A 25,578-nucleotide genomic window follows, 5' to 3' on the forward strand; every position below is an offset into this window, starting at 1 on the left:
GTGTCCTGCTTGTTAGTTCTCTGTGAACTTGTGGACTGTGAGCATGTCAGATTTGGAATCTATTCACCTTAGCCTGGCTCAGTTCTTTCACCCTCCTACTTATTGGAATTCCTTTCCACTCATTTCATTGAAAATTCATTTAGCAGACCCAGGTATTTTAGATAAAGTGATAGGAATCTGATTCTCATAGGTTTAAAGAGCAAATAAATCCAGATCAATTTGATAATCAAATTCTGAAGCTAGAGTTCGAATTCTGCCTGTAACCTCTTCTCCACCCCCACTTCCTGCAGCTTCTTCCCCAATCCTGGTCCTCTCTTCCTTCCCCACCCCCTGTCTCTTTCTACTTTCCCACTCTGAACTGTCTTTTTTTTTCCCTTATCAGGATTAGCTCACTGTCCCCAAGTCTTGGTAAAAATTTGTCATCACGACCTCTTGGTGACCTGCCCACATTTTATCTAAGAGGTAGACATCTCTGCCTAGACAGTGTCAGTACATTTGCGATCATGACCTGACTGCATCATAACCTAATCTTGGAAATGGTGCCTGTGGTGGATTAGTGCCCCCTCCCCCAATTACCTTCATCTGAACCCCTGGAGCCTGTGTCTGTAGAAAAGGAAGATAGAGTTGGTAGGGTAGACGTAGGTTGCTAATCAAGTGACCTTAAAATAGATTATCTGGGATTATCTGGGTGGCCGGCTTTGTAAGTAAGGAAGGCAAAGGAGTGCTGGAGAAATGACTGCACAAGAAGGACTCTGTCTGACCGTGGTTTTGCAGATGGAGACCGGGTCATTAACCAGGTGGATTTACAGATGGGGATGATGTCATAAGCCAGGTGCTCTTGAAGCTGAGGAAGGCCAGCGCCAACAGCTTAGCCATTTAAACATTTGAGGTGTTTGGGTTAGGGATAGTCAGCAAGGTAAGTCTTCACAAATAGTGTAGCACCCCAAAGCCCAAATCTGAACGTATCTGGTTGCTGCACCTTAGCCTAGCATGATACAGCTTAGTCCTTTGATAACTCCTGCCGGCTATCACTAAATTTCCACCAGTCCATCATATAAGAAATAGAAAACTCATAGCTTTTTGCCACCCACAAGCCAAGCAATGTCAGATTTTGAAAATTTCATTGCCATAAAGAAAGTTTCAAGGAAGACCCTTCAGAATTCTTGCTGTGCTTTTAGCACTATTTTCCCTGCTTTAACCCTTGCAAACAGATTTTGAAGCTTACAGATTTAAATTCTAGACCCAGTATTAATCATTAAAAGCGCTACTGCCCATCTCACAACAGTAAGAACTGTGAGGAATATTGTATTTATCCGATATACCTTTCAGGCTAACAGTTTCTCATAGTGACAGCCAGCCAGGGTTTCTTCAGAATATAAGCTAGGAAGGTTAACACTTTGGTATTTGTTCCTCATTTACAAAAACAAATCTCCTCATCTTGTTAGCCTGTTACTCTTTGGCTATTTGAAGATGTATCCCAGAAAAATACTTGGCTGCTTCTCCTCAAAGCATGTATTTCCTTTTCCTACCCGATGATTTAACATTCCTGAATACTGAAGAATGTGCTGTTCTCTCCTGGGTGACTTTATAGATCTTACACATTGTGCAGTTGCAACAAATATTTATTAAAAGTCAGATTTAAGAAAAAAAAAAAGAGAAGGATCTCTAAGCTCACAGTTCTTTATTCATTTTTAATGAGTGCACCCCCCCACTGCCTTTTCATCTTCCCAATAGCTTTATGAAAAATCTCCAGCTATGGAGATAGATGTGTAGGTAGAAGAAAAGACCCTCTGAGAGTAGTCTGTCTAATGACAATAAGAACCCATGGGGATAAATGGAGAGCTAAGAAGGGGCGGGGCATTGGCTGTATTCAGTGTGCTCATAATTGCTCTGGAGAGATGTGTTCCTTTCTCCGTAAGTGTTTACAGCCTTGCTAAGCCTTTCGGCATTTGGTGTCCTCTTTAATGTCGACTCTTCACCCTGTTTGCCTCTTTGCTCCAACAGTTGGCTGCTGTCGCTTGTGGTGATGAAAGTTATTCCCTTACCCAGGGCTCAGGATTTGGGGGTGTTGTTGATTGAGACGCTTCCTCAGCTGATCTCAGAAATGCTGGGCCGATTTCCCTCTTGAGGCCAGCTTACCGTGTTTCTGCGAATTTGTACCCGATAAAGGAAATTGTCTGTGTGAGCTACGTCTCCGTAGTGCAGCGATCAGCAGTTCTTGGGAAAGAATCCCAGGTCCCTAGGTGGGGTCATGGGGCAAGAATTGCTTCAGCTTGTCTGGATTTTAGGTCCTCTGTCATCCTCGGTTTATGGTCCTTCTAGCCACACCAGACATTCCAGGCTGGAGTGGGAGTAGGGAAGAGGCGCTGGGGGATAGAGGGGACTTCCTCCCCTCGACGATAAGTCATTTTTCATGTGTTTGAGTTGTGCTAAGTGGAGCAGGTTCTTCCTTTAGCGTTGTGGTTCCCATTGGACACATTTCCCTCGGAGTGCCTTCATCTTCACAATTTGTTTGCAAGACGGCAAAGCAGTCGTCAGTGTGGAGCCCAAACCTAAATGCAGGCCTGTCTGACTCCAGGCCTTTAGTCCTCAGGCACCACACCCAGGTCTCTTCCTTGCTTGGGGAAGGAAGGACACCAACATTTAGTCTCCATTGTCTCTCTACTCCCTGTGCCTGGGGAAACCTTGACTGGTGATAGAACACCTAAGCATGTCTGGGATATTGGGGATTTACACTGCATCTCTGCGATGTGAGCTTTATCGTGTACTGGGGACATTTGGTATCCTTTATGAGACATTAGTGTATCGCTCTATAACATACTTAGAACATACAACTATCTCATTTTCTCTGTTGTAACACCTGTAGCTCAATGTATAAGGAAAATAAGATGATCCCAGAGCATAATCACTGTGTCTGTGTCATACTGGGTATCTTGAGCAGCCCCACCTGGAACGTACACTCCCAAGAAACTACTGTCCCCTAAAAAGCCATCTTTCTCTTCTTTCCCACTCTCTCAGAGTGGTCATTAAACACAGTTAATGTACTATAACTTGCCCTTAACATTTTGGAAAGAAAATGGCACAAACATGTAATCGGACACCTCTCATACTGGTGGCTTTGATTTGCGTCACATGATTTAATAGTGAGAGCTGTGGAAGCTTACACAAGGACGTTTGTCCCTTATGCACTGGTTTCCTGGAAAGAGTGGGGTTCCAAGCGAGCCTTGGGACCCATCTGGATTCACCTACTTGGTCTTTTCCCTGGTAGCCCATCAGAGTGGACTGTGAGGGCCGGGCAGGTGAGCCAGGCCTACTGGGCTAACAGGCAGGGTGCTGAGAACACACACCAGAGGGCCTTCAATGCCCAGCTTAGGTTTTGATTTAGATTAAGTTGTTTTAGCTCCAGGTTTCTGGTGTGTTTAGGGGAGCATTTGGTTAGCAGTTTAGGGGTCTAACATGAATAAAGATATCAATGTTATAAATTTGGAAATGATAGCAAACTATTTGGAGAGGACAGCATGGTAAAATTGGTAATTCGTTAGTGTTGTTAATGTAGAGCTGGGGGTTGAACTCAGGCTAGGTACCTCAGCTAATATATGTATGTATGGATTACTCGGATGTAGTAGATACTGTTCTATTGATGGGGTAATTTCATTTTTATTATGACTCCCATTTTTATGGTGAGTTGACATAGAGGGTCTTAGATTACTAACATCATTAAAGGAGTGATACAGACCTGGGGCTTCTGGAAAGTGACTTGGACAGTATTTTTGGTATAATTTACGTAAAAATATTCAGCAAAAACTTGTACTGTGGGGAATTTGGGCTTGGTACTTGCAGTATTATGCTCCAAGGTAATGAGAACTTAGACATGACTAGAAGAAAAGAAAGGGCAGTTTTTGAGGAAAATCAGTAGGGTTTGACCATGACCATAATGGGAAAAATCTGATATGATACAACTTCCTGACACTGATTTATGACCATCAGCAAACCGTGAGCAGAAATGGTGACGTCAAAGGGGCAAGCCGAAGGTTCAGTTTTATTTAGATAAGTTAAAGATTCTCAGCAGGAAGCTGATCCATTTCAGTTCCAGTGCGAATGACTGGCTGTTTTCTTTGAAAATATTTTGCCTTGATGGCTTATTGTGTGTACAGTGTCACGCTAAATCACAGATGTCTGTAAAAGGGTTTAAAACCTCAGAAATGTTTTAAGCTTTGGAAGTATTAAGAAAAATCTACTATTTTCGACATTCAAACAGAAAGTCAAATAATTCTAAATAAAGGCTGGGGGCTCCTATTTGAAAGACCCAGGACTGTAAATGTTTTGTGTTTCATGATTTTGGAAGATTTACATCTGCAAAATGAGATAGCTTAGGGATGAGACCCAACACAAAACATGGAATTCTTGTATGCTTCATATATGCTCCATACATCCTATAGCTTAAGGACAATTTCGTACATTTTATTGTGCCAGCATTATGACTGTGGCTTGTCACATGAGGTTAAGTTGACATCTTATGGAGCATTAAGTTTCAGATTTTTTAGAGCATTTTGGGTCCGTTTTCCCATGGGTTTTGACGTTGGAGTGCATAGCCTCTGTATGGAAAGAGGATGTTGCTTTTTTGATGTAGTTGGTGTGCAATGATTAAATCTGACTACAGATTTACGTATATCTATCGAACATGTACCTGCAAAGGGAGTTATTTAATACAGTACAAATGGAAAGATGAATATGAAGGAGGAGAAATGGAGATTAAAGGATGAAGGAGGAGGGTATGGACAGAGTACATGTACAAAAGTTATGAACTCGGTACTTTGTGTAACTAACATATTCTAATAAGGAGCTTTATTTAAAAAAAAGAAGAATTTAGATATGAGAGAACTTCCTCTCCTCCTACAATCTTGCATTGCAATCAGGCTTCCAAAGAAGGTATGGATGGACACTGTTAGGGGCAGTTTGAGTTCCGAGACAATGCTTGCACAGACACTCGCCCTCTTGACTGCCTAGTCTCTGAGCATGCTGAGAAATAGAAACAGCAAAGATGTTCTTCGCAAAAGAGGCTGTGTGGAAGCCCAGTCTCACAGTGACAGACAGGTTGTATCATCAAGTCCCGTCCTGGTGTGTCAGGTTGAGCCTGGATTGCCCCTAGTCAAGCAGAAGAGGGTGTGTTATCCTTAGAAGACTTATCCTCAGAAAGGATGATGAGAGAGAGGTGCAAACCTCTTCCACTTTCCAGCTTCATAGCTGCATGCATCATTCTCCTTCACCAGTGAAGGGGAAGGGTTAGAGGTGGAGAGATACCTGTGACCCTCTGAGGACGCACACTCTCGTGAAAAGTAGTCTTTAGCTAATGGCCATCTACATGTAACTTATGGAAAGAATAACCAAATCTACCCAAGATGCTTAGCGTGTAGAAAGAGATAGGACAAGGGCCTAATGGGTTTTTAATGAAAAAGTAGTTTTTTTTCGACTGGTGTAGTGTGGGAACTGATTTCTTCCTGCTGAAGAGGAGAGGTTCCGCGTCTGCCTTCCCGGAGGTCTGTTTTAATAATCTTGTCTATTATTTATTCTTGGTGGTTTAAGCTGAAAGGCGTGAATGCAGTGAGACAATTGATTTATAAGTCAGTAGGATCCGGGAGAAACATATATATGTTTTGCAGACAGAATTCTGGCTCTAGGTCCGGGTCAGCCTTCATGGTTTGTCCTCCTTGATGGCTTCATGCTAACATTATGGTTTAGGAGAGGAATGTATGCTACTTTTAGACACTCCGTAGATTCAGAGTGCTCTCATTCATTTCTCTATTCATAAAACACTATTGGCTCACCTTGGGTTCTGTAGTGAAGAGAGCAGATATATTTCTTGCTCCCATGAAGCTCATGTGCAAGTAGAGAGAAAAAGTCCGTAAATAAATATTTATAATAAGATTTCTAAGCTTTCAAAGGTTAACAGAATTGGTAGGGAAAGGAAAAGGATCAGAGTGGAAACTGTAACAGATGTGGGGCATTGATTGAAGTGGTTGTTGTCAAGTATGGGGACAGATAGTTCATCCACGGTACTGAGAGAGAGATGGGCGACACACACACACACACACACACACACACACACACACACACACACACACGTGTGTCAGGCTGCTGTGGGAAGATCTCTGCACCTGCTCGATCCTGTGGTCCTGAGTAATAGTGGGCTTATCTAATAGTAAGACTTCATGGTGGTTCAAGCACTCCATACTTGCTAAAGTTAAGGCCCACAGAAACTTCATAGCTAATGCTCTCCGCATTCGGCCATCACCTTTGACAACTGTATATATATATTTTTTTGCCCCTTTCATTCTGATTACAGATTCTCCTCCCAGGTCCTCCCCACCTCTGCTCCCGTCCCAATCTATATAATTAGAAAACAGGCATCTAAATAATAATAATAATAATAATAATAATAATAATAATAATAATGTCCAGTAAGATTAAAAAAAACAAACAAATCACAACAAGACAAAACAACCAAATAAGAAAAAGAGCTAAAGAAAAAATATGTAGGTGCAGAGACACACACACACTTGCACACACAAGAGGTCCATACAAAATAAAACTGGACCTGTAAGGTTGAACGAAATGCCCTGATATAACATTGTGAGACAAAGACTCCCCAAAGAAAGATACTGTTGTTTGTTTTGTGTTCACCATCTACTGATGGACCTGGGCCCTACTCTGTTTAAAGGAAATAGTTAATTTGCTTTATATCCTGACCACAATTTTCCCTGCGTCCTCTCCTATCAGCTCTCCCCCTCACCTCTCCCTCACTTGCCTTCCCTTTTTCTTCAGAAAACGGGAGGGTGAGGCCCACTCTTAGGAGTGGTTCGTTTTCCAGTACTAATTTTTCATTTGCAAGTGGGTATCAGTTGGAGAAAGCTTTTGGGTTACAGACGGGGTGTTTGTCCACTTCTCTGTGCTCCCAGACCCCATCTGGTCCAGCCCCATGCTGGGCCTATGATGCTATGATAGTCTCTGTGAGTTAATATGCGTGACAGCCCCGATGTGTCAAAGCCTCGTTTTCTTGGTGTCCTCCATCCTCTCTGGCTTTTACATTCTTTCTGTTTCCTTTCCTTCAGAGTTCCCTGAGCCCCGAAGGGAGGGGTTTGATGGACATATCTCTTTTAGGGATCACTCTTCCAAGGTCTCTCACTCTGTGCAGTAGTCTGGTTCTTGTATGTTCCTGCCCACTGTAGATAGACGCTTCTCTGTGGCTTGCTGAGCAAGGCACTAATCTATGAGTATAGCTGAATATGTTAGGAGTTATTTTATTGCTGTGTTCCTTTTAACCTTAGTATTTGGTTTTCTTCTAGGTCCCTGGGCTTTCTAATCTCAGGTTCTTGGCCACCCAAGCAGTGTTGGTTATGGGTTCCATCTTATGGGCGGGCCTTAAGTGAAATCAGATATTGATTGGCTATGCCCACAGACTGTGCTACCGTGGAACCAATGAATAGCGCAGAAAGATCCCTCTTTGCTAGCATGGAGAGTACCTAGTACCACGTAAGGATGAAGGCTCTACGTAGGTGCCAGCTGTTCGACTCCATGATCACCGAGTTGTGTCGGTATTGTCTTCAGCAATAGGGCGTTACCGTCAGTTTATGGAGAGCCACTAGTGGCCTTGGTTATTTGGGGGATTCCGTGGCAGTCCCTTTGGCCAACAACTCAATTAGTTCTAATTCAGTCCCTGCATTGGAAGCTTTATTTGGAAATTTCATTTAGATCACCTTTATATATGTTCATATTGTAGAAATCTTCAGGGTTAGGTTTCCATATGACCCCTCAAATGGCCCTTTTAGTGCCCCTCCTAGTATTCCTTCCCTTGCCCCATATCCCCTTCTCCCCCTTGTTTGTTCTTCTTATTCCAGTCCACTCCCTTATCCATCTATTACTATCTTTGCTTTTTCCCCCTGCTGTGGAGATCCGTCTTGCACCCCTAGTTCCGTATTCTCCACCTAACCGTGTGGATTATAGCTTGCTTGTCAGTGACTTAACCGCTAATATGATACAGATAAATACACACCATGTTTGTCTTACTAGGTCTGAGTTACGTCATTCAGGATGATTTTTTTCTACTTCTATTCATTTACCTATGAATGTCTTTAATTTTTTTTAAATGGCTGAGTAATATTCCACTGTGTGAATGTTCATTTTTAGCCATTCATCCTGTGTCAGACATCTTGGTTGTCTCCAACTTCTGGCTATTATGAACAGAGAAGCAATGGATGTCATTGAGCAAGTGTCTCTGTCATAGGATGAAGCATCCTTTGGGTATATTCTCTAGAGTGTTATTGCTGGACCTTGAGGTAGATCTAGCCCTAGCCTCTGGAGGAACCACAACACCGATTTCTATAGTGACTGTACAAGTTTACATTCCCACCAGCAATGGCTGAGTGTCTCTCTTTCCCCCATGTTCTCCAGCAGGAGCTGTCATTTATTTTATTGATCTTGACCATTGTGATCGGTATAATATAAATTCTCAAAATAGTTTTGATTTGCATTTTCCTGATGACTAAGGATGTTAAACCTTTATCTGTTTTGTGGTCATTGAGTTTCCTCTTTTGTGAATTCTTTGTTTAGCTCTGTACCCTTATTTTTAAATCGAGTTAATTGTTTTCTTGATGTCCACTTGTTTTTAGTTCTTTTGAAAATTTATTTTGGATATTAGCCATTTATTTGATGTGTAGTTGGTAAAAAAAAAAAACAACAAACTTTTCCCATTCTGTAGTATGCTACTTTATCTGAATGGGGGTGTGTTTTGCCATAGAGAAGCTTTTCAGTTTCATAAGGTCTTATTTATGAATTGTTTTTAGTGCTTCTGTTATTGGTATTCTCTTCGGAAAGTGTTTCCCTGTGCCAAGCTATTTCCCCTTTTTTATTCTATCATACATAGTGCCTTATGTTGAGGTCTTTGATTCACTTGGATTTGACTTTTGTGCAGAGTGATAAGTGTGGTTCTATTTGCATTCTTCTTCATGAAACAATCCAGTTTAGCCAGCACCGTTTGTTGAAGATTCAGTCTACTTTCTAGTATGTATTTCTGGCTTCTTTATAAAAAAACAAATCCCATCTTCATATGTCTGTGCATTTATTTTGAGGTCATCTATTCTATTTTGTTGATGAGGAAGTTATATATTTTTATTTTTACAATTAGATATGGCATTTTATTAATTAGTAAGTAATTATATTTATGGTCTTAGTGGCTAGTATTCATGGAGTCTCTGGTTGTCATCATGTGAACTTCTTGACAAACATATGATGTTGAACTACGGCCAATGTCTAGTTGATAACCAAGGAGACAATGTATGGATAATGAGGACCTTGACCAAGGTGATAGTTGATTAAGCTTATTGGTGTCTTACATAGTTCATTTCTGACCACACAGAGAACTGCTCTGTAGAAGCTGGGTCTGTCAAGCACATGCTTTTAAAATCCAATAAGTGAATATTGGACAAAATTTGATTTTTTATGTAATTATACTCCGGGATCGACATGCTTTTTGTAGTTTGAGTTACTAGCCACTTTCCCCATCTCTCCTTCTCAAAGTAGAATTGATAACCTTTTACAGAAGCAACCGAAGATGTGTTGTATGCTGACTTTCCTCTTTAGTTCAGATCTTAAGTTAGAAACTGACAGCAAAACGCTCCATCTGCACCCAAGTGGATGAGAATGTGGAGTTTGCTTTCAGAGCCCAAGTGGTCAGAGCTGAGATTTTTTCCTCGCCTCAGAGCAGGCTTAGCTTCCTCATCTACGGACCATGCATTCCTATTCACAATTCACAGAGCAAAGCAGTTTGCCAATAAATAGCAGACAGCTGGGGAGTTCTGTAGTGAGCTCCGGGTGTGAGGGGTTATTGAGTTCACCTTTTCCCTACTAACCTTCATCCCCAAGGGAAAAATGACTGATTCGGGGCTTCATTTCAGAAATGATTCTTAAGTGTACATTTAAAAATGATTTATTATTTAGCATCAGGAAAGCGGTTTTTCTGTAGCATCTTTCTTTTAAATAAAAATTCAGAACACACTGTCTGAACTGTCTCACAGGTCTGGGATGTATGGCTTACTCTGTGCGTGTGTGTGTGTGTGTGTGTGTGTGTGTGTGTGTGTGTGTGTGTGTGTGTTGCTTACCTTATCCTCTTGGGTGTGGAGGAGACTTCTTGCATTCGTTTTCTCCAGTCTCTTAATCCAGGCAGCAGTATGTTGTCTAGACTTCCTTGTGTGAATTCCATTCAGGGGAGATGGGAAATCCATACATTAAATTTAAGCATTGTTCACTCCTTCTCTGGAAGCAGTAAACTGAGGGTTGGAGACAGAGTTCTAACAGATTACTGGTGTAGGGGAGATGCTCGTGGGTCCTGAGTAGAACTAGAAGTCAGTATGACTACCATCATAAACAAAGAGTCGTTTGGTTACCAAAAAACTAACACACACTGGAGAAATCCATCCAGCTGTGGGGTCTGATATATAAAAGACCTTATATTAGGTTATTGTATATTGATGTTGAGAGTGTCAAGTGAATAAAGGGTGGCCTGTTGTCATATGGACCTTCCTTGGGGTGTGTCTTCTCAGGTCTCATTCATGGGCTTGATTTGTACCTGTTTGTGAACAATTCCTCCTCACCCTGCCCCCATCACTCTGCCCCTGTAACTCTAGTGTTCATTCTTTATATTGCCAGCCCCGTTCTCAACCAGAATTCGTGGAAGCATTCGCTGTGGGTTTGGTTGTAAGGGAGGCCAGCGTCATGTTCACGTCAGAGATGCTGAGCTCTCCAGGTCAGAGCCAGCCTTCACTTTGCTATGCAGAGTTTTCACTGTTCCTCTGAACCATGATACTTGCAGACGTATTACTTGCTTCATGTGCATAACCAAGCCTGGTATTGTGTTTAAACACATTGGTCAATGTAGGTGGCATTGCATTGGCATAGACAGGGAAACTTTCCAAGTTACAACATGTGTCATTCATCCTTTGTGACCTTCCCCTTGAGGACACAGTGATTTTCAAGACATTTATGTGCACACATTATTGGTTCATTATGGATCACAGGTTCTAAATACTTTAATGGATGCCAAAGATTCAATTTCTATAGATAATCATTATTTGCGATTCAGTTAGTTTTGTCAGGCAACATGACCACATTCCTGGATTGGTTTTGGGTGAGGATTCTGAAAGTGGGGAGTCTTTAAATTCATGCTCACAGGTTCTCCTTTCTGTGCTTGTTTTTTTCGCATGTTCATTTCCCCCTCGTTTCTTTCCACAGTATCTACTGTCATTTTATTTTCCCTAAGTCCATAGAGTCAAATAACCTCCAGGAGATAGTCTTGACTGGAAGATATGATTTAGTATGTAAATGGATACCTATGTTAAAAGGTCGGTTCCAAATACATATGCTAATAAACACCTGTTCCTTGGAAAGAATACAGTATAAAATGATAATACTATACTCTCCTGTCTCTGCATGTCAATTTTTAGATTGTTGGTTTCTTCTTTTTTGATTTTTCTTTTAGTTTTTGTTTGTTTTGTTTTTGCTTTGTTTTGTTTTTTTTTTTTTTTAATCAGGATTAACTATTGTGGCACAGTACCATAGCATAACAGAGAAAAAAAAAGAGTATAGGTTTTGGAGTATAATTTGATTTGTATCTAAGCTCCCCAGTTGCTGACTTTGGAATCAGGTCCTTCCTGAATCTGAGTTTCCTATCAGTGGTATATGATTTTCGGGGATTTAGGTTAGAAGAGGAACCATCAATTATAATGTTAAAATTATGTGTAAATCCAAAGTTTGTGTTAGAAGGAGTAAAGGAAGATACTGAATGTGACAGAGACTCTAGGTATCTACAAGGGAAAAAATAAAATCATGAAATTTTAAATGACAGCCTCTTTGCTAAAATTTCTTATGGGAATCCTGGGTTATTTTAGGCATATGTCCTAATTTTAAATGAATCAGATACAGTTTGTAGAACCATGTTCATGATCTCAAATATAGTAACAAAGTATATATGTTCATGATCTAATACATTTTAAAAATAATAATTAGATTTCCGAAGTGCATTTGAGAGAAGATTTTAGTTATCAAAAAGTACTATATGTGCTCTAGTTCAAGGAAGGATTTCATTGCAAAGCATGGCTTAGCTTTGTGAGGTAGGGCTTCATGCTGTGTTCTCCAACTGTCTAATGTCTTATAATTCTCTTTTTACCCCCACAGATTTACCAACCAAGAGATACAGAGAGTATGAGCTGGTGACACCAATTAGCACAAATCTAAAAGGACACTATCTTTCCCATATTCTTTCTGCAAATCACAAAAAGAGGTCACCTAGGGACGTGTCATCCAACTCAGAGCAATTGTTCTTCAACGTCACGGCATTTGGGAAAGATTTTCATCTTCGACTAAGGCCAAACACTCACTTCATAGCTCCTGGGGCTGTGGTGGAATGGCATGAGACAGCTCCAAGGCCTGGGAACACCACTGACCCAAGAAACAGCCGTCCACACAGAAGTTCTTCAGAAGGAGGCTGGAGATCAGAGCCTTTGCAGACTAGCTGTGCGTATGTTGGTGACATCATGGATGTTCCAGGAACCTCTGTTGCCATTAGCAACTGTGATGGTCTGGTAAGACTCATTTCCTTTCCTCTGTGAACATGGAAGTGTGCAGATGTTGGCATTTGATTTTTTCTTTAGCATTGCAAGGTAGAGGTGGAAAGAAACCTCAACTCACAGGCAGAGTGATGGGTTTGGCAGGACTCCTCTGCTCTGTAACTGTTATAGCTTACATATACTGCCTTGCGAATCTTACAGTGCTCTGGGTTTCCCGAGCCTTGTAATTGCAGGAGCTTGGTCCCATTTGGAGGACATGACTAGACAAAAGTGACTAATAATTCTTGACAAAGAACAATGTTGTTCTTGCTATGCCATTCTATCTCTAGGTTAGAAGCCCTGAGATGTCCAGCTGCAGAATTGTCACCATTCTCTGTCATGTTCCAGAAAATTGCTGCTACAGTAGACAACACTTCCCATATTACCCAACCAACTCGGGTCATAGCTCTCATCAGGACCTTTTCAAGCTTTCTCTAAGATGTTGGTGTCCCCTACAGTTGCTCTGCCTGTAGGTAGCATACCCAGCCTTTGATAGCCTTTGCCATGAGGTGTTGCTTCACCTTGCTTTCAGCTCTGGAGTGAGTTCATGGGTAGGAGTCATGATGATGCCAGGTATTTTACACCGAGGCAGGAAGATGATGTTGCTGGAAACCCTAAATGACAATTTATTTTCTCCACAGAGTCCTGCCTTGTACTCTATCACACCATTAAACGACTCCTGTGAATAGCGATGGCTTGTACTGGTTTTTATGGTCTGTAATTTACCAAAACCCAGGGATGTTTGATATAATCTTTATGTCATGAGTTTTGCCATAGAAAGACATGACATTTTTCCAGACTTACTAATACACAGTTGCCCTGTTAATTCTCCTGATTTGTCACCAGAGGGAACTGGTTGGGAGTGGAGAAACAGAGAAGTGAATTGCTTTTCGGGGTTACTGGAGGTCAGTGATTTCCTTCTGGGTTGCTTTGAAGATCAAGGGAGATTACCAAGTGCTAAGGTTTTCCACATTAAGAAAAATTTTACTTCTAACTTCTGATGAAAGGACTAGGGTTTATCTAGTAAAAATAGCAAGTAAAAAGACAAACTCAGGCAAGGTCTGGCTGAAAAACCTAAGGGGAGATGTTCTGTCTCTCCTTCCTTCTTATCCTTAGATCTTTCCTTTGTTCCCTATTACCAAGTTCCCTGAGGATCAGAGCAGGAGAGCCTTGACAGAATATCAGGGGGTCTTAGCAGTTAACATTAACAACTGAACAATGACAGATGAATGGATACCTTGCTCTAAAATATTAGGTAGCCACATCTGGTGAATATCAGAGATATTTTATCCTCGTTGGATCTTTGGGAAGACCAAATGAACTCTGTGGGCCATTGCCAACTTCTAACAAAAACATCCTCAGGACTCTGCTTTGGGATTTGGTCCCTTCAAAAACATGCTATGCTTGCTTCAGTAAGTCTGGTAGCAAAGGCACTTTTTAACCAGGTCTGTTTTGGAAAGAGTAAGACAGGCTGCATGTGATTGAGAACATTTGGGAATTGTAGATTCAGCTCAAACTGGTAAGTGAAATGTTTGGCACTATAAATAGGCACGATCGTGGAACCACTTGCAGGGTACTTAGAGAAGCCAGTTGTAGAGAGCTGACCTTTAAAACGCTCATGGTGGACATCTGCTTCTGGGAGCTGAAGCTGCTGTCTGTGGGCCAGTGTCCTCTTGCTTTTCATTCTGCAGAGATAGATATCTGCCCATGGAAGTGGGTGTGTACCACTGATGGATGGGGCAGAGAGCAGGACAAGGCCTTTTTGGTTTGCATAGTGATTTAAGAGGTTATAGAAACTCTGAGGAAAGAGGGCTGAAACCATATTTTCAGGATGTCATGAGGCTGTTTTAGGAGGACAGAGCCCAGAGAACATGGCATGGGAACAGTAAGAGTACCCCCACTTACTTAGTCTATGATAGTTGTGGTTCCTTGCTTGCTTGTGTCTTAATCTATAGTGTGCTTGGCCTCTTAGTGAGGGTTTGTATTTCCAAACAAAACATCAGGACCAAGAAGCAAGTTGGGGAGGAAAGGGTTTATTCAGCTTACACTTCTGCATTGCTGTTCATCACCAAAGGAAGTCAGGAAAGGAACTCACACTGGGCAGGAACGGAGATAAGAGCTGATGTAGAGGCCATGGAGGGCTGCTGATTACCACTTTGCTTCCCTTACCTTGCTCAGCTTGCTCTCTTAGAGAACCCAAGACCACCAGCCCAGGGATGTCACCATCCACAATGGGCTGGGCCCTCCCACCCTTGATCTCTAATTGAGAAAATGCCTTACACTGGGTCTCATGGAGGGATTCTCTCAGGGATGACACCTTTCTCTGTGACAACTCCAGTTTATGTCAAGTTGACACACAAAACCAGCCAGTACACCTCTCCATGCCCTATAGCAGCTGATGGTATTATCTAGTTTTGTGTGACCTATGTGACCTTTTGCTTACATCATCTACCTTGCCTCCATTTCCATGGAGCTAGGCAGACTAAGGAGTGATGGGTTGCTCAGGCATTAATCATTATTGTATCCCGTGCTCTACTTAATAACAGATGTAGGCTATTGAGGGTACTGAAGAAACACGTGACTATGAAAAGCGTGGTCTTGCAATACTTCTGGACAAATTATACATGAAATAAGAAGAGACAAAGCATTGTGGAAATGACATGATGCCTTATGGTGACTGTACTCTTGAGTGTCATCTACCCTCAAGAGTCCCTCTTCAAGCTTGGACCCTTAAGCGTCACTTAATCTGGTTGTACAAACCCTGATCCAGGTCGGGACAGTACTGAAGCATTCATAGTGTCAGGCTTTGTACACTTCATGACTGCGGTGACTACTAAGGGAGGCTGGGCTTGGCCTTTGTGTTCAGTGAGAACTGGAAACAGTGTGTTTAAAATTGTAATCAAAGAATAAGGCTGATGTCAGGGATGCTGTGAGATTAGCCTGGGGAGACGTGAGAGCTTAGATGATGGAAAGATTATGTCTGCCTTGGATGCTAGACTTGATGGAAAAAGTTACACTTCCAATGTGGGATTTTGAGAAAATGGCCATGTATGCTAACAAACTCAAGGATGGAGGAAGGGAAGGGGTGGGAAGGACGGAAAACCTCTGGGAGAGTTGTGCGGGCACGTGACTGGGGAGAGCTTGGGCAATCTGATTTTATGAAGATTGAAGCCCATTACAACACAATACAGGAGGATCCGTGTAGAGTAGACCCATGGTTACCTGAATGTAGGACAAAAGAGCTAGAATATGAAGGGAAGAACAAGAGAGAAAGAGGACCATCTTAGAGACAGGTACATGGCTGATGCTGTCCGGCTTACCCAGATGCAAAGAGTGATGACCAGGATTGATGGACATTGGTGTTCTCCATAGACCATGTCCTCTGGCGGCATGGAGTCTTTGCTGCTGGTATCTCGGTGGCTTTGCATAAACATCTCTGTAGTCGTTCTTTTATGTGAGTAGAATTTTATGTGAGAAGTATGAGATTTGGTTTTGGAGAATCAGAATCGATTCCCATAGTTTCAGGCTCCCCAACCTTTAAATTTGAGGAGTTGAAGTCTGCTCTATAGGAAGATTTGAATGAGTCTGACTTTTTTCCACCTGGTGTGTTTCCCACCCCCAACCCCTGACGCATGTGTTTACTCTTTGATCAGATTTCTTCACTCCATCTCTAAAGGGTATTTCTAATGTCTTTTAGTGGTTTATGCTTGTAATATGCTTTTACACAGAAGTTAAAGTAAAATGTAGGTGAAGATAATATAATTTTATGTAATAAATGTCACTTTTGAGAACAAACCAGTAATACATCTATTAATAAGGAAGTTGATATTGTGGTATCCTATATATTTATATGTATGAATGTTCATATATGGAATATATATTTTAACTATATAGTGATGTATTATTATATATGTATATGTTTATAAGCACATATTAAATAATGGGGACAATCAAGAACACACAGCAATACTTGCAATCAAAAGAGATGTAACTGAATTTAAAGATGCATTATTGAATTACAGTTGCATAAAATGAACTGAAGTGCATATTACATACTGCCTGAAGAATTTTGTAGTCATTTCCTATTGTCGTTGCAATGAGCTGGAAAGTTACCAGTTAAATTTCTAAAAGTCGGTGGGATGCTAATTATCTCCCTTTGAGCGGCTGTGTTCTTCATAATTTGCAAATAGCAGGAAAAAGTGTACCTCACGAGACCCTGTCTCGAAACAAAAATTTGAAAGGAAATTTAGTTTGATGAAATGTGTTTGCCCATAGCATGTGTAGCCCTGGCTTTCATTACAGTAGTTCAGGAGAAAGAAAACTATCTCTCCAGGATCTTGGCTTTTTTAAAATCAGATTTAATATGAAATACGTGGTAATTGACTGTTATTGTTAAGATTTCCAGTCATTTGGAAGCTACCAATAGTTAAGCTTTTATGGAGCTGATGTTCTATGAGTATTCTCCATCCCTCCCTCCCTTCTTCCATTTTTCTTGGTCAGGGCCAAGAACCTAGTAAGTACCTCATACATTTCAGGCAGGCACTCTATCACTGAGCCACATCTCCAGCTCCATGAGACCTTTCAGTTTTCGGGGCTAACATCCCTCATCCCTGTATTCAAGGGTCCATTGTAGCTGTTGCTTTAATTTTCATACTCCTTCTGTGGCTGGCTGTTCTGTTCTTCACTGAGTACGAGCTATTGATGTTTTCAACTGTGATAGTGGACCTGAGTTTGCTTTCCTTCAGTGCTTCCGTTTTCATATGTTTGCATGGCCTGTGATTTCATATGTCAATATCTATGATTGTCAAATATGTTTTTATTAGCATACATCTTCATTTATTTCTCGTAACTTGCTTTGGAAAGTCTGGTTTGCCCATTACTCATCTATGAGATGGGCTTTCCTTTCAATTAACCTATGTCTTTGGATCTGAAGTGATTTTCTTATAAACGTGATATGGTTGAATTATGCTTTTTGCTTTGTTTTACTATACATGCTTTCTTTTATTCTATCTTGCCCCAAATTTTTCAGATGACCATTGATATTTGCAACCGATGTCAGCACACACGACTTTTAGGAAGAGCTTTGATGAAATGAAGGAAGGGCCTACCTGAGACTCTTCCTCGTTTTCCATTCTTCTCTAAAGGGACCAATGGGTTCTCCTGAGTGTTCCCTGTAGGATTAAAATTGACAGAGGAGACCCGAGTCTGAGGTCTGCAGTAAGCTAGGAGAGCACTTTGATTGCCTAACCTTTAGCAGGAAAGAACTCACTGTGAGTGGGAATCCTTTGTCTAATGAGACGGCCGTGGGAAACAAAGAACGCTGTGTATGGTGTTGAGTTCATTTGAGGCTATGAAGAACTTAGAAGGGTATTTCCTAAACTCTTAAATTGGCTAGAAATTTCCTGTGATGTAATAAGGCCCCGCAGCCCACACATTGTTATCTGCTGACATATACATTCACCCAAATTTCTTATCCTGAAATCTTCACCTACAAGAGCCCAGAAAGTGACTGTATTTGAAGAAAGGACATTTTAGGTGATTAAGAAAAAAAAAAAAGTCATCATTGGAGTGGGCTTTAATCTGATGTTCTAAAAAGAGGAAGTGATTAGGACAAAGGCAGGCAAAGAGGGAAGGTCAGGGGAGGATATGAGGAGGAGAAGGTGTCTACAAGCCAAGGAGAAAGGCCCCAGGAGAGCCAAAATTAGCAGCTCTGTGAGGGGGAACTTCCAGCCTCTATAGCTGATGCATACTTCTGCTGCTTAAACCGCCTAGTCTACAGGATTCTGGTATGGCAATTCCAGGAACTCTTAGTTCATACTGCACGTGTTAGTTCATATCCTTCTTCTTCTCCTTCCCCTTCCTCCTCCTCCCCCTCCCCCTCCCCCTCTTCTTCTCCTCCTCCTCCCCCCTCCTATTTCTCTCTCCCCTCTTCTTCCCCCTCTTCCTATTGCCCCCTCTTTCTCCTCCTCTTCCTCCTTTACCCCCACCTTCTCTTCCCCCTCCCCTTTTAATTAATTCCTTTGACGGTTTCATTTGTGTGTATAATGCATTTTTGTTCTTCTTCAGTGCCCTCCCTCTGTTAACCCACTGTCCACCACCTCTCTCTTCCAGTGGATCTCTCTCCCATTATCGTGTGTTTTTGTTTTGTCACCAGCTAAGTTTAGCCCCCGGCTCATAGCATCTGCATCTACTTGTACTCTACCTGTACAACACTGGGCCTGTCCACATTCAGTGATGGATTACAGAGCTGGAGAGTCATGGGCTTCATCCATGACTCCCTGATGTCTTACACTCCACTGGATAGCCCACATACAGAGTGGGCAGCCTTGGTTATTTATATTCTTTAAAATTAAACCCATTTATGTTTATGTGTTTGCCTACATGTATACTTTGTGCAACACTGTGAATACATTGCCAGAGGAGGCTAGAGGAAGGTACTGGGACCCCTGAGATTGGAGTTATAGACAGTTGTGAGCCACCATGCATAGGTAGAACTATAACCTGGGTTCTCTGGAAGAACAGCCAAGATGCTTAACCACTGAGCCATGTCTCCAAACCCTGTTTTCATTTTGAAAATCCGTTCTGTCAATCTCTGTCTTGACTGGGGAATTTAGCCCACTTACATTTATATTAATTCCTGATAAGGGACGGTCTTAATTTTGACGTCTATCTCAATGGTTGATAGCTGTTATTGTCTCTCATTTCCCTCATTGTTATTTTATGTTTAGGAGTTTTTCTTTTGCAGCAAAATATTTTAATTCCTTTATCATCATCTTTTGAGTATTTCCTATAGCTGTACTCTTCGTTGTTACTATGGAGGTTACATCTAACATCTTAAAGTTATAACCCCTTGTTTTGAACTTACTTTAACAGGGCTAAAATATAGAAACTGTTCCTTTAGTAACTTTGTCGGTTCTTTCACTTGTGAATGTCATAAAAGATTATTAGCATTTTATGTCTAGAAATTTATAAAAAACTAAACTCACTAATTCATTTTTAAATTGTTTTATTAAAATTTTAAGAATTAATATAATTTTGTATTTCTTCCTTGCCTCCAACCCCATCATGTCTCCTCCCCGGGACCCCTCTCATGTGTTCCCTTAAGTTTCTTTTCAAATTGACGGCCTCTCCCTTACCAACTATTTTTACTACCATGTATTTAAGTGCATAAATATATAAGTAAACCAGCTGACTCCGTTTAATGTGGCTGGTGTCTCTGTGATTTCAGACTGACCACTTTGTTTTCAGTAGCCAGAATCTCATCCCTGGGAGAGGCTAATGCTCTTTGCATTCACTGTTTGCCCATAGTTCTTTGTCTAGGGTCAGGACCGTATGTGATTTCTTCTATTCTGTATTAACATGCCTATTGATATAATCACTGTTTGGACCTTGCTTAGGCAACCATATTGTTAGCATATCATGAGTCAAGCTTTCCTGACACTTCTAGAAGACACACTTCTCACAGTAAACTCGACGCTCCTTTACCTCTTATACTCTTTATGCCCAACCCCCCACTCCTTTTAAATCCTCTGACCCGTCAGTGTAAGAGTTCTGCTGTGGATATATCAGTTGGTGCCGGGCTCTGCCTAAGCCACAGATCTCTGCGTTTTGACCTGTTGTGCTTTTCTGTACTGGTCTCTATTTGCTGTAAAGGGAAGGTCCTTTGATGAGGGGTGTGGGCTTCATTTATCTGTGGTTATGCAGATAAGCTTTAGAATGAAGTTAGCAATCACACTGGTCGAGTAAGGTGACAGTAGTAGGTTCTCTTCCAAGGTCCGTGACCTCACTCGCCCTGGTTAGCTGGCTAGTTCTCAGCACCAGGCATGATTTTGCTCTCATTTTTTCATATGGTTTCAGCTGGATGCTTTTTATTCTTTTATTTAAACCTGTATCCGACTGTCAGTAGTTTCGTGCAAATGGAATCTAATGGTAAAACATTCTCTTGGCGTTTGTTTATCAGATTATCTTAACTTCTTCCTTGATTTCAAAAGACAGTTTTTCTGAACATAGATCTCTTTGTTCATATTTCTATCTTTAATGTTTTTGTCAGCATATAATTATTCACAATAACGGGCTTTATCATGGCATTTTCATACATGTCCATATATCAGTACTATTTGTTTCCCCTGTTACCCTCTGGTCTATACCTGACTCTTACTAACTTCCTTTTTCCAGCCATCCCTTCTGTACTTTCATATCTATTTCCTCTTCTCTTCTCTTCTCTTCTCTTCTCTTCTCTTCTCTTCTCTTCTCTTCTCTTCTCTCCTCTCCTCTCCTCTCCTCTCCTCTCCTCTCCTCTCCTCTCCTCTCCTCTCCTCTCCTCTCCTCATGTGACCCAATGACTGTGATTACAGCTGGGTAGAGTTACATGGATGAGCACTTGTTTAGAGGCATGTAGACACATTACCAACAATTACACCGTTGAAAACATGCAACCCTCAGTCAGTTATTCAGATATTATTTTTTTTAACATGTTGACTATGTATGCCCATGCTCTTTGATCTGTAAAACTTCTTATTGGAAATGATGGCTGATAACCCTACTGAGGATGTACTGTGTGTATGGTTATGTATGTATGAATCTCATCTGCCTACCTACTTCCTACATCTCCCCTTTGCCTTGTCTACTAGATTTGCCATTGGGGCTTTTGGATATAGTCAGTTGGCTTTGTTTCTATCCCTTCAAATAACCCACACTTTCTGTTTCCTAGTATTCTATGTGATTTTTTTGTATTCTATATTTCAATCTAATCATACTGCAGTTCCAGAATTCAGATTCATTCCATCTCCATAGTTGCCAGGTTTGCTCATTTTTACATCCTCAAGCAGAAGGGTTTCTCTCTAAGAGTCACTCGCTCTGGAACCTATCTTAAGATGGATCTTGCCATGGTCAAATGACAATTGAGCAAGCAGCAATACAATCCTCTTGGCCCATACACATCCTCTACCTTTAAGGAAATGGCCAGATGGAGAAGTAGACCTTTCAGAAATTGCCTACATTTTAAATTGGCATTAGAAAATCCTATTAGGTCCACAAAACCTCCCTGCATCCTTTCAAGGCCCAGATAATGTCATTCAAGTTCAAAATTGAGTTCCTCAATAATTGGAGCTGTGTAGCCCCAAGCTACCTTTCCTGACTGGGAAACTTTAACATTTTTGTCATCTGTTTGTTTTCTCAGCCTCTCTTTTCCTCAAGTATATACGGTGACCTTCTAATTTTCTCCACTTAAGCATTTGCTTTGAAATAGTCAGTGTTGGGTTTGCCACAAATGTACAAGATAAATTAAAATGTGGAAAAGATGTGCTGGTTTTGTTTTGTTTTGTCTGTTTTTGTTTTGAAGTCACTTCAGTCGGATGGGAAGGGTACCAGGACGAAAGGGCAGTGAGAGTAGATCTGGGCACAGTGGCAGCCCTCTGTGATCAGACCAGATTCCAAGCATTTGCTTGGTGCTTACCCGGTGTGGGTGAGCTTCATGCAAGGGACATCTGTCACTGATTCAGGACTGACGTGTAATGCTAGCTATTCTGCTGCTATGAGCTCGTCGTCTCCTGGAAGTTGCTCACCTTCAAGAGAATCCTGAGACCTGTCATCCTACACGTTTTCCTGGGTGCTTAGCATCTTGTTTCAGGAGGTGACTTCTGCCTCCTGCTACAGTATCCCAGAATCCATTATTATATCTTAAAATGCTCAGGACATAATTCTGTAGAGGTTTGGAGTCTGAATCAAGAAAGCAGTGAGGATGAAAAGTAGATGAGGGTTGCCTGGTTGTGATATTTTATAGGAGTGTGGTTTGAAAAATGGTGTTAGATAACTCAAGCATTTTACACAGTGGTTGAGGGAAATGAACCCCGTTGGGAGTGGACATTTTTATATCAGAAACTGTACTGTCTTTCCACTACTTGGTATCCTCAGTACCTTCAGTAGGCCAGTTAGCCTGTCCGTCTCTTTCCTTTAGAGAGGTGGGGGTGCTGTCAGATCAAGCACCCATTCGGAAGGAATGTCTTTGAAGCCCCAGAAAACTAAAGACTGTTACTCAAGACTTTTTCTTTTCTTTCTTTGCTTAGGATTATTTATTTTAATATTTCCTGATTAATAATTAAGGTTGAAAAATGAAATGTACTGCAATCACCCAACTCAGTCTGTGAATGCATTTTTAGAAAACAGACTTCTATGCAGTAAAGCCTTTTAGGCGAAAAATCCTTATCAATTTCAGGTCTCTTTCCTATTTGATGCAAGTAGGCCAGTGTTAATAGTCCCTCTGAGGGGCACACCTATAACTATGAAGTAAAACTTCTCATTCCTCTTACTAGATTCTTCAGTTAACAGAGGGAAGGTGAGCGTGACAAAGCTCACATTATAGCAACACTTGGGTTTGATGCAGTTTATTATTTTATTGTAACTGGACCGCCCAGCAGAGCAGCCTCTGATGCAGACATGTTTCCTTTAGTGACATGACATAACTCACCCCCGCTCACCCCCCCCCCCAGTTTCAGAGATGTCAGAGAAGTCAAGTTTGTGATGTTGCTATTCCTCCAAGGCTCATTGTAGGCATATATTTCAAGTTAAGAGTCATAACCTGAGATGGTTTTGAGATAGAAGGAATTCCATGGCATTGGATGTTATATTTTCTCCATCTGTCTCTGCTTCTGTGTGTCTCTGTGTCTGTCACTCTTTCTTTCTCTTCTCTCTCTCTCTCTGTGTATGTGTGTCTGTCACTGTACGTGTGTGTCTGTCTCTGTGGGTATATGTCTCTCTCTCTCTCTCTTTCTCTCTCTCTCTCTCTCTTTCTCTCTCTCTTTCCGTGTGTGTGTGTGTGTGTGTGTGTGTGTGTGTGTGTGTGTGTGTGTGTATGTGTGTGTATGTGTGTGCGTGTGCGTGCACACATGCATGCCAGAGTTTTGTGTTGGCTGTCTTTCCTCAGCCATTCTCTACCTCAGCTTTTGAAATAGTCTTTCACGGAACCAGGGTTGATAGGTATTGTTATTACCAGGACTCTTCTTTCAGCACTGAGGTTATGGGTGTGTACTGCCCCTCTTGCCTGTTTTGTGAGCTCTGGGGATCTGAACTCAGACCTCTATGCTTTTCGTCAAGCCCTTTATTGACCGAGCCACTGTCCCAGCTCCTGGGGGTCATATTCTGATGGTCTTTCTTAGTGTGTTCATTTTGTATCTCATTTCTCTGATGATGGTGGTTAACAGTCTACCTTATCTTTATTTTTATTTAGTCTAGAGTCTTTTATGACAAATAAAAACAGCCAAAAGCCTGGCGAGGAGTGTGCATTCTTTTTGTAATTTTTCCTTTCTCATTTGTTTTATTATTATTGAAATAATGACAAGATTCTTTGTTTTCAAATATCAAGGTAAGATACTTGTTTTTTTTTTACAGCTAATTTATTCTTGTTATTTCGATATTATAATTTACTTGCAATAGTTTCCCTTGCTTTCATTCATCCAGACCCTCCTGTATACCATCCCTGCTCTCTTTCAAATTCATGGCCTCTTTATTCACTTATTATTATTGTATGCACATATGTAAATGTGTATACATATATTTTCCTAAATCTAACTTGTTCAGTCTGTTACTTGTGTGTATGTTTTCAGGGCTGACCATTGGCACTGCATAACCAATGGCTGTGGTCTTCCCTAGGGAAGATCAATGAGTGCCTCTTGACCCCTCTGGGTGCAGTTTAAAAGCAGAGACAGAGGCACACAGGGCTACGTAGCACCTGCTATTGAAGAATTGAGTTTTGTACTTGCACGGCATTATCAAGACAGTCTTTGGGGATTGTAACGAGTTTCTGTGGACCTAGCAGGATTTTCTAATGCCAATTTAAAATATGTAGGCAATTTCTGGAAGGCCCACTTCTCCATCTGGCGAGCCCCTGAAAGGTAGATGTGTGTGGGACAAGAGAACTATATTGCTTCTTGCTCAGGATTCAGTAGACCTCAGCTGGGTCCTGTCGTAAGCTAAGCTCCAGAGCATGCAACTCCTGAGAGAATATGAGCAGATGTCAGCAGTGCAAGTACTGTGGGATGCATCTTATTTAGCTCTGCCTGTGAATAAACGGGCTTTCTCCATGGCGGTTTGGCTGTTTAGTGTAATGCCTCCCTTGGAAAATCAAGATATTTGATCTTGCTTAGAGTCTGCCAATATTTCAAGCTTTTCTGACCGGCTTTGTACAGTTCTTCAAGTTGCATACCTGGCTCTGAGGAGGGTATTCACTGGCTGCCAGGGTAAGAGTACAGACCTAACGTAGCGATGTGCGTCCAGATAAAGTCACCATGAGATCTCTATTTGGTCAGCTGCACCTCACTGCTAACTTTGGCTTCAACCGTGGGACCACATCTAGTCTTAGCATATAAGGATGGGCAAAGAATTTGGGCCAGTTTGTTCTGAACTCCTAACCACTGATATAAAGTTTTCAGGGAAGGATCTAATTTTATAATTCACCCTTTAAAAAAAAAGACATTTTAATCTAAGATAATGCCTTGAAATTGGCATAGTTTTCATCCTACTGTGCTATTTTTCTTTTATATACTTAAGACTGGGGTGTCAGTTACATTACTGTATTCTTGTTTTCCTTAAGATTTACTTATTTTTTATGTATATGGGTACATTGTAGCTATCTTCAGACACACCAGAAGAGGGCATCCGATCCCATTACAAATGGTTGTGAGCCACCTTGTGGTTGCTGGGAATTGACCTCAGGACCTCTGGAAGAGCAGCCAGTGCTCTTAACCACTGAGACATCTCTCCAGCCCGATCAATATATTCTTTGTTCACTTGCTTAACCTTATGTCTTGAAACATTTAGTAAACCTGGCAAATTACTCTGGTGAATTGTTTTCCCTACATCATGTGCTGCTGCTGCTATGAGTATGCATGGCCATGGTATGTATATGGAGAACTTGGTAGGATCAGTT

At 41.3% G+C, this 25,578-nt stretch overlaps 1 protein-coding gene across 3 annotated transcripts in view; it reads left to right on the forward strand.

The window, feature by feature from the left end:
• Adamts3 (ADAM metallopeptidase with thrombospondin type 1, motif 3) overlaps positions 1 to 25,578 on the forward strand; it is a 204,795-nt gene that overhangs the window by 9,039 nt on the left and 170,178 nt on the right. For all 3 annotated transcript variants that reach the window (XM_087582949.1, NM_001394709.1, NM_001394710.1), the window contains 1 exon segment: positions 12,226 to 12,632. In XM_087582949.1, coding sequence (XP_087439075.1) covers positions 12,226 to 12,632 — 407 coding nt within the window.

Source organism: Rattus norvegicus, chromosome 14 (assembly GCF_021556685.1).
Source record: "Rattus norvegicus strain SHRSP/BbbUtx chromosome 14, alternate assembly SHRSP_T2T, whole genome shotgun sequence".
Taxonomy (NCBI): domain Eukaryota; kingdom Metazoa; phylum Chordata; class Mammalia; order Rodentia; family Muridae; genus Rattus; species Rattus norvegicus.